Source organism: Pagrus pagrus (assembly GCF_965226575.1).
Source record: "Pagrus pagrus genome assembly, chromosome: 3".
NCBI lineage: Eukaryota > Metazoa > Chordata > Actinopteri > Spariformes > Sparidae > Pagrus > Pagrus pagrus.
The window spans coordinates 22819782-22829251 of record NC_140187.1 but is presented as its reverse complement, the minus strand read 5'-3'; the positions used below and the strand labels follow the sequence as shown (position 1 = coordinate 22829251).

General features: G+C 41.0%; 1 protein-coding gene across 2 annotated transcripts; it reads left to right on the top strand.

Moving 5' to 3' along the window:
- Positions 1-4033: 4033 nt before the first annotated feature.
- Positions 4034-7924, top strand: LOC311255220 (keratin, type I cytoskeletal 18-like). Of its 2 annotated transcripts, none has more exons than XR_014622343.1 (7): positions 4034-4546; positions 5929-6011; positions 6299-6455; positions 6574-6738; positions 6833-6958; positions 7221-7504; positions 7636-7924. XR_014622343.1 is itself a non-coding variant. In XM_084349514.1 (7 exons), exons 1-7 carry the CDS (start codon positions 4115-4117, stop codon positions 7673-7675), a joined length of 1224 nt encoding a protein of 407 aa, XP_084205640.1. In that variant the 5' UTR covers positions 4034-4114; the 3' UTR covers positions 7676-7924. The 2 variants fall into 2 exon arrangements, 1 of the variants encoding a protein (XP_084205640.1); XM_084349514.1 differs by having other exon boundaries at positions 7221-7441.
- Positions 7925-9470: the final 1546 nt, after the last annotated feature.

Genomic DNA, 9470 nt, shown 5'->3' with positions numbered 1-9470 from the left:
TTATCTTTTGCCTCTCAGGGCTTTCGTAGATCCCAAGTTCCCCTAATTGAACTGATTTCCAGCACAAAGTGCACACTGCCAGCCATGCTTGGATTATGAAAAATAATTTAAAAAATAATTTGTAAATATTTAAAAAGCACAGTGATTCATATTATAATTGTTTTAAATTAAGTGGTGAAACATCTGGTGGGATAAATTGAGCATTTTGGTGGGCCCCACATTGGACAGCCCTGACTTAGAGCATGAACTTTAATGAATTTTGTGATCCCTTAAAATTAATATTTTCCCAAAACTTGGCATTAAGACCAAATTCCTGCAAAACAACCATTCCCAGCAGCTGCTGCTGCTGCAGGCCACTATGTACTTAGTGGTAATAAGTAAATGCTAACAGGCTAAACTAAGCCAAACATCTACATTTAAGCATGGTCACTGTGAGCATGTTAGCATCACTTGTTCTGTGCTCTTGTTCCTGTAAAAAGGCGGCCTGTCGTGTAGTGATGACTCTTTGAAGGTGACTCTGGGCTAACACTTCTGACTCACTGCTCCTTTTAAGTCTTCCTGTGAAATGTCTTTGCACCAGGAGTGGACATGACATCCAACAGAGAAAATGTCTGTCAGTTGACACATTTCGCTAACCTCTGATGTGTGACCCCTATCCTAGGTTCTCGCCCTAAAACTGTAATCTACTATACATATACATTAATAATATAAACAAATTTCCTCTTTTGGCGCCTTGTGAGCATCTAGCATGAGTCACTGAGGGAGTGACCAAGAGGGGTAAGGAAAATGTGAGGAAGCGAGTGTGTAAGAGTGTATCACAGTCACACGCACGTCCACATTCCTGCATCTGTCAGGGTTATGCATATGCATCCATGCAAATACATATGCTGGGTTTGTATATAAGCATGTGAGAGCGATCGTTCTGCAATGAAGCTGGGTGACGGGGAGCCAGAGAGAGAGAGAGAGAGAGAGGGAAGTGAAGTTCATTCAAGGCCACGCTAGGCTGAGAGCGGTAATAATCTGACAGTTGTCCAGGATTTGTGGAGCACATAAACTCCTTCAGTAGTTTCCAGATTCCTGCTGTGTGTTTCTATGACTCACAGTCTCCAGCTTTCTCCTCTTTTTCTTTTCATTTCCTGTCTTATCTTGGGAAGAGGTGTGCAATTCAGATCCAGACTGTTGCATGTGTGGGAAAATAAAAAATCTCTAGTTCGAAGACAGTGTGTGTGCTATGAATATGCAAAATACAAAATACATTTCCACGTTTCTATTTGTTGATGTTGCCAACACAACTCAAACAAACAAGACAGAGAAACAGCTGTCATGAGGTTTGAGTCAGGCTGATTAAATTTGTTGTTCCTCTTTATATGTGCCTGCCTTCGTCACAGGCCAGACTCATTGATTCCTTTGCTTCTCTTCTCTTTTTTGCTACTCTCTGTGTGTCTTTTTTCTTCATCTTATCAAGTATAATTAAAAGAGATTACTAAATAGATGCACAGCGAGGGGCTGGTGCGATGTGTGAAAAAAAAACACTGAAACTTGATCAAGCATGAAGGTGAAGTAAGAATAGGAAAGAAAAGAACTAGGTTGTATGAAGCTCAGGAGGGTGTATGAGCCTTTGCCAGTTTCTCCTGGGAGTGGTTCATTTAGTTTTGTTATCCAGTTCTCTGGGGCCCAGTGGGAAAATCCTCTTTGACCACAACTTGAGCCCCAGTTAAACCTACATGAACCTACATGAACCCTTACAAAGTCAAGTCAGAACATTCTTGTAGCTTGGGTCTTTAGACAAATAATTAACTTTGTTCCATTCCTTTCTCTGTTTTTCACAGTGTTTTGCAGTTTCCTGTCACTTGTATCCTAGTCCCTACAGGAGCATCGGGCACTGTGTTATGTAGTCACTTGGATTCAAAAAAGAAACTTATTTTGAGATGAGTAGAAGTAACAACCTAATTGCCGCCAACTGTAGATGCTAATAGCTAGTTAGCTCAGTTAGCCATGCAGCTAGCAGTCCAGACTCCAAGTTCGAAGCACTACTGGAATGTTGGTGTTTACACCATTACCACAAGAGCTTTGGACTGGTACAGTCTGGGGCTAGCTGGTTAGCATGCTATCTTTAGTATATCTCTGCAATAATGTATAGATCATATATAGTACAGATATCTTTGTAGATATTATGACATCAACTCAAATTCTCACATATGGCTCCTTTAATTCTTATTATATGTTGCCTTTTCTTGTGATTCGGTGTATTATTTCCTTTTATTCACAAAGAGCAATAACCGACAGTTCTCATGACAGGTACGACACCTAATAAGGCTTCAAAGATAATTGTTCAAAATCCTCTACAGAACTGTTTGTGCAGATAATAGCCTGTGGTGTGATTGATGAATGAGGGCAGCTTTTCTTTCCTTTTGATTGTATTCTCAACAATGTGCTATTGGCTTACTTTCCTGCGTTCATCCAATCTCTTTTAGGGTCTTCTGGGTATATTGTGTAGCCTTATAGGTTTCATTTTACAGTACGGCAGGTGTCACCTTTACCCTGTTGTCTGTGATTGTGACTGCGACAGTAAATAAGTTCAGTTTTCACTAGTAATAGCTTTCTGAATGCAGCTAATCTAATAAACAATACAACATCATGTGTGGGATATTTCCTCCTTATTAATTTTGAACTTTAACCGTTAGCTAACGTAAGCATTCAACCACATCGAAGCTAACATCACAGTGAGTTTCACTTCCAGGCTTGAGTAGATGTGTCTGAGATGAACGTTGATTTTTTAGAATCAATTAACGCCATTCCTATCATATCCTGTAACACTATTACGGGGTAATTTTAGCTACGGAAGTGGTTAGCCGTTGTCTAACGTTAGCTCATGGGTTATCAAATATGTTGTTTTACCTTGAAATATGGCCCAGTGTCACTCCAGATTTCATGATCCATTGTTTTTTCAGCCGCTAATTGACCAGGAGGTGGTTAAAGGAGCTTACGACATTTGAGCTTCCTACCTTGAGCGTGATGTCTGAATAAAATGGCCGCTGTGAGAATGTGGTCGATGGGGAGTATAGTAATTTATGTTGCACACACATTTATATACTCACAACAGTGAAAAGAGTGAAATACAACAACAGTTACATTAACGGTTATCTTGAATGTTAATGTTTTGGTAACACATTAGTTTCAGACAGCTAATGGCTAGCTTGGATAGCACTAAACTGTTCATTTAAATACTGTATGTGCAAGATAACTCTTCATCAGTAAAAAGATATTAAACACTGTGAATTGTAATTGATTTCTGTTTGTGGAAGGATAGAAGTGGACATGCTAGGAGAGAGTTTAACATATTGCCCTAGTCTTATTTAAAAAGTCCAATTTAGGAATATAAACCTGTAAGAAAACATGCCCTCTCTGTTTTAGCTGAAAGAGTCAGTGCTGCTGCTGCTGCTGCTGCTGTATCTCCCGTTTAGTTTAGTCTAGATACGAAGGTTGGCACTATCTGTTTATTTTGGGGCCTGGCTGACCACAAACTTAGAAACTATGCAGCGAATGGAGACATTATGCCTTTTATGGGCAAACCAAAGGAATTTGGTTGCATGCTTACAAAGTAAACCTCAATTTGAAGAGAATATTGTACCATTTAACTTTATTTTTTTCTCTCAATTTTATTCCAGTTATTTCTGTTGCACGTACTTTAACCTGAGCAACATGTTTATTAGTGCTGTCTTTGTCGTGAAATGTGTTTTATGGGATCTCTATATTGCAGTAAAATAAACTAATTTGCTCAAGTTAATCAACTCTGAATGTTTTTCACAACAGAACAATGCCTCCCACATTTCCTTGGAGACAGAAAATACACTGTCCGTTAAAAAAAGGGGAACATGAGAGTGAATGAGAGCCTGAGGGAGAGAGAGCAGGGAGGGGGGGGAGGCAGGAAAGGAGGAATTGGTTGATGCTGAAGTGGGCAGGGTCTGAGAGACCAGCTGTGATTGAGGGAGAGAGGAGTAGGAGTATAAGTTCCCCACTTCCCGCTGCCAGCGTCACTTTCTAAGCCGGCCAGCAGTGAGCCTCCACATCTCATCTTTCATCTCACTCTCTGTCGTGCCTGAACTTCTCCAAAATGAACTTCAGCAAATCCAGCATGCATCAGATGCCTTCTAACCGCATCTCCTTCACCCGCTCTGCTCCTCAGCGTGCTGCCAGTGTTTTTGGTGGTGCTGGTGGACGTGGTGCCCGAATTTCCTCCGCCTCTGTCACGTCTCTGCGATCTGGTGCCCCAATGACTTCTTCCTCTGCCTTCAAGCTGAGCAGTGGGATGGGATCTGGTTCCATGGCCACTGGTGGAGGTGCTGGTGCTGGGATCATGGGTAATGAGAGGGGAGCCATGCAGAACCTCAACGACCGCCTGGCCAACTACCTGGAGACGGTGAGGAACCTGGAGCAGGCCAACAAGGAGCTGGAGGTGAAGATCAGGGAGGCTCTGGAGAAGGGAGGGCCCGACATGAGAGACTACAGCAAGTATGAGCCCATCATTGACGACCTGCGCAGACAGGTAAGCATGACACCGGATAATGATCATTGAAATGAACGGGCGAAAGCTCAGTTTGAATTGTTGGAAGCTCTGGTTGTAGGTTGATTGGTAGGCAATGAGAAATGTGAGTGATGTGAGTGTTTGAATGCTTGATGGGCACTCTAATATGAGAGTACATCAATGAGTGCATGTGATGGCACTCATCATCACAGAGAATATTTCAGTGTAGATCTCCTTGTGGCAGTAAGATTCATCAGGGTATGTGTTATTTATCCAATGCCTGAGAGGGCTGAGACGGGCACAATTTCCTTTGTGCATGATCAAATTTCTGGCTACAGAATGAAGGGTGTGGTTGCTAGACTCTAACCCTCCCCCATAAAAGTTGTTCATGCCACCAAGTGGCCAGAACTTCCCTCGATGAATCACCAGCACGAGGGTAGCATCATGAGAGACGGACTGAACAGCTCCCAAGCAGCCTTCACTAGACAAAGGCATTTCCAAGTGGTCGTTCTTGTAAATTGTAGTTCTACAAGCATTCTCCGGTGTAGGAGGGCCTCAATGTGAACCAGATGTGTGGTAATGGCACACACACACACACACACACACAAAGGATCTTGGACTGCCACTGTGAGTGCGTGTGAGCGCACTGCTTGTATAACAATCAGCCCCAGTCAGCAGAGTCAAATGTCACATTCTTCTGCAGACCCCAGATCCTCAATGTCACATAATGACACATTGATGGTGGCATTGTATTTTTCTCAACACATAAAGGAACAAGTATTCCCTCTTTCACCCCTGAGACAGGATATCAGAGAAACATTAGAAAGTACCATCCTGTAAACTCACAAACACACTCAGGCACAAAGAATGTTACAACCCCTGAACACATAAACACATGTATACAGTACAAAGACAGCGACAGACGGAGATAGTGCAGCTGGGGGAAAATTGGAGAGAAGAAAAATCGTCCCTGTATGACTTATTCAGACAGGAAACACATTTTTCCAACAATGCTAAAACAAACCAGATTCTGTGTTGGCACGGGAAGATCCCCCCTTCCTCTTCGTCAGTCTGTGGTTCCTCTTTTCTCTGAATGTTACTATGGATTCAACCATGTTGTGACCCTGGTGTGTAATCCGACTCCGGGGTTTCTATACTTACATAAGGGAACCAGTGATTCAAATCATATGTTTCATTTTGGGTCTTTGTGAAACATCTCACAGCACATAATGATTGGAGCAGACCACCAAGTTAGGAACTGAAGGAAAGGGCTTTTGGTAAAACAATTGTGTTCCTTCTAACCAGCAAAATTAAGAAAAAATAAATGAAAAAAATAAACTAAAACTTTTTTGACACCTACTTGTCACAAAATGTCACGTTTTTTTTTTTTTCTTTTTGCCCAGATCTACGATAAGATTTCCGAGAACGCTCGCTTTGTCCTCCAGATCGACAACGCCCGTCTTGCTGCTGACGACTTCAAAGTAAAGTATGTTGAGTCATTTATGTTGTTTTATATATTAATCTAATATGAATGAGGCACATCAAAGCACCTCATCAACATCCTGTACAAAGGCAGACTTGTTTTGAGTCACAGTTTCTTCAGTGCATGCGGTCTAAATATCTACAATATCTGACAGAATAGGATGTCAGCAACAGCAATTTTGTATCTGTAACTCTCAATCTTCAGTCATGACATTACGTAACTTTATCCTACAAGGCACAATGTGAACAACAGCTGATTGTGTCTGTAATAAAGTCCTTGCATTCCTCCAGGTTTGACAATGAGCAGGCAATCCGCCAGTCTGTGGAGGCCGACATCGCCGGGCTGAAGAAAGTCATAGATGACACCAACATGACCAGGATGAACATCGAGAGTGAGATTGAAGCTGTGAGGGAGGAGCTCAGCTTCCTGAGGAAGAACCATGAGAATGTAAGTTTACAGTATTTTCAAATCAGTCATCACACGTTACCATCTTGCAGCAGCTGTCAAAAGGCACACATCCTGAATGTTTTCTTTTTTTGTTCTTTGCTCTTTTTCTGTCAAATAGGAGGTGATGGAGCTGAGGAATCAGATCTCCCAGTCAGGCGTGCAAGTGGACGTCGACGCTCCCAAAGGTCAGGACCTGTCCCAGATCATGGAGGAAGTGAGGGCCAACTATGAGAAGAGCGCTTTGAAGAATGCAGAGGACCTCAAACGCTGGCATGAAAATCAGGTAATTCAGTCCTAACAAGGGGAAATCATTTATAAATACATTTACAGGAAGTATCTTTTTTTAGCTAACACCCTCTCCCCTGTCTCCCTGTCAGATTGCGGATGTGCAGGTGCAGGTCTCACAGAACACAGAAGCTCTCCAGGGAGCCCAGATGGAGGTCGGCGACTTATCCAGACAGATACAGACCCTGGAAATTGAACTCGCGTCCCAACAGAGCTTAGTAAGCATGCATTTTACATGAGCTCTTTTTTTCTTCATTTTCATTTTACTCAAGAACAAGAAATTATAAAAATCTTTTCAATACCTTTACCATTGCATAACACCCACACAGCATTTTTGTCATATCTTTTCATAAACAGCAAATATTCCCCAGATAATCTTTTTCAGAAAGGTTGAAACTTTCCCATGTTCTCCAAAATTAGACTTTGCCTATAAAAGCTCTCTGGCATATTTCTGATTGCGCCTTTTCAATCCTTTATCAGAAAGCCTCCTTAGAGGACACATTAAGCAACACAGAGCTACGGAACAACATGGAAATGGAAAAGTACAACGGCATTATCATCCGTCTGGAGGAGGAGCTGACCAAACTGCGTGCAAACATCCAGCAGCAGACGCAAGACTACGAGGCGCTGCTCAACATGAAGATGAAACTGGAGGCCGAGATTTCCACTTACAAGGGTCTGCTGGATGGAGGAGACTTCAAGTAAGAGTTATAAAGAGGTGCAGGAGAAAAACAGATCGGGGCATGGTGATGATGGTGGTAGAGGTGAATACTAAAATCAATTGTTATCATGGTTTGCATGGTCAAGTATAACCACATTATGAAGTGAAGCAGAACTTCCAGTCAGTTCAAATGAATGTTTTCTAAATCAACGTGTTTGATTTGTGTTTGTGCAGGCTCCAGGACGCACTGGATGAGCTGGCGGCCACAATCTAATTTGGAACAAAGAGCCTGGGACCATCCCAACAATGAAAGCAGAACAACCCGCAACTATCCGCTATGGAAAAAAATCCATGCTGGTCCAATCAACTAAAGCCAGTTTTGAATCAAGACCGCATAGAGTGAAAACCACATGATTGAAGCAATTCTGAATACAGGCACACGAACAACAGGGTTGTTTCATAAGCAACCACTGCCTGATCTGACAGCAAAATAAAAATGAATAAAACCACTTATGACCCCCCACTCATGACTCTTTTGCAGTTGTTTTTGTTAAATAATAAGAATGAAACACAATAACATTATAATTTGTTATAATTTGTCATATTAATTGCACTATCATAGACCTGGCCACTTAAAAAACAAAGTTTAAAGGAATCACAAGACTTTGATAGAGAGATGATTAGATCAGTTGACAGACGAACCACACCCCGAAAAGGGAATGGCTGACAAGTTTTATGATTTCACAAGATGTCTGAAGTTGTCTTAGTTGATGTTTGGCCACTAGGGGGCAGAAAAACTGTTAAACAAGCCAGGAGATGCACAGTCTTTAAATATTCTCACTTCATACATCTGAGTCATTTTTCTGTCCCTTGAGCTCTGGGTTGGTCTCAATCAGCTCCTCTTGTTTGCAGCTTTAAATAAACTTATAATAATAAAGTTATAATGTGAAGAATGTAATTTTATACACAGCGCAAAGTGAGATTTTTGTCAGTTCCCTTTAAATACTCTCCTAAACTCAATATTTTAATAATGTATTCCCTTTAATTTGTTTATATCCAAAAAATGCTATACTTTCAGGTATTTGTACTTCAGTTACTGTAAGCATTTCCATGTAATGTTACTTTATACTTACATTTCAGAGCAGAAATGTTTATGTTTTTACTCCTATGCATTAATTTGACAGCTGTAGTTACTAGTTTCCAGACGAAGATTTTACATGAATAAGAATTGATGAACTTAATATATATGTCCCATCAACTATGCAACAGCATATAAAGTTGGGTTACCTTTCACAGCTAACACTAAAATGCTGTTCAAACATTAAAGATTTACTCCAGAAAGAGAATATGATCATATCGCGTGCATAAGTATGTGGATTTTAAACCCTAGACTAATGCTATCATCGGTGATAGTGCTTAATTCAAGCAGTATAGCCCCTATCTTTAAAGCAACACTATGTAGAAATTGGTATTTTGCCCGATGTGGTGCCCCCTGCAGTTTCTGAGTGCAGCAAAACTGTCGTGAATAGAAATCCAAGGTCTGTAACAATTTGTCAGACGTAATGTAGGTGCTAACTACAAACAAAACTCATTACGTCATAACAATGTTATGTTTAGAAAACTTGTATGTTGAAGTAAACACGTACAGTGCCTATAAAAACTATTCACCCCTCAGATGTTTGCCCCTTTTATTGCTTTTATAAACAGATTATTGTCAATATACAAAAAAAACTCTTTAATGTTAAAGTGAAGACAGAGTTCTACAAAGTAATGTGAATAAATTAAAAATATATAATGTAAAATAAGTGATTGCATAAGTTTTCACCCCCTTCAAGTCAGTATTTAGTAGCTGCACCTTTGGCCGCAATCACAGCACAGAGTCTGTGTGGATGGGTCTCACTCAGGCTTGCACATCTGGACACTGCAATTTTACTCCATTCTTCTTTGCAAATGTGCTCAAGCTCTGTCAGGTTGCACGGGAATCGAGCTCTTTTCAAGTCCAGCCACAAATGTTCTAGTGGATTGAGGTCTGGGCTTTGACTCTGCCACTCCAGAACATTCACCTTGTT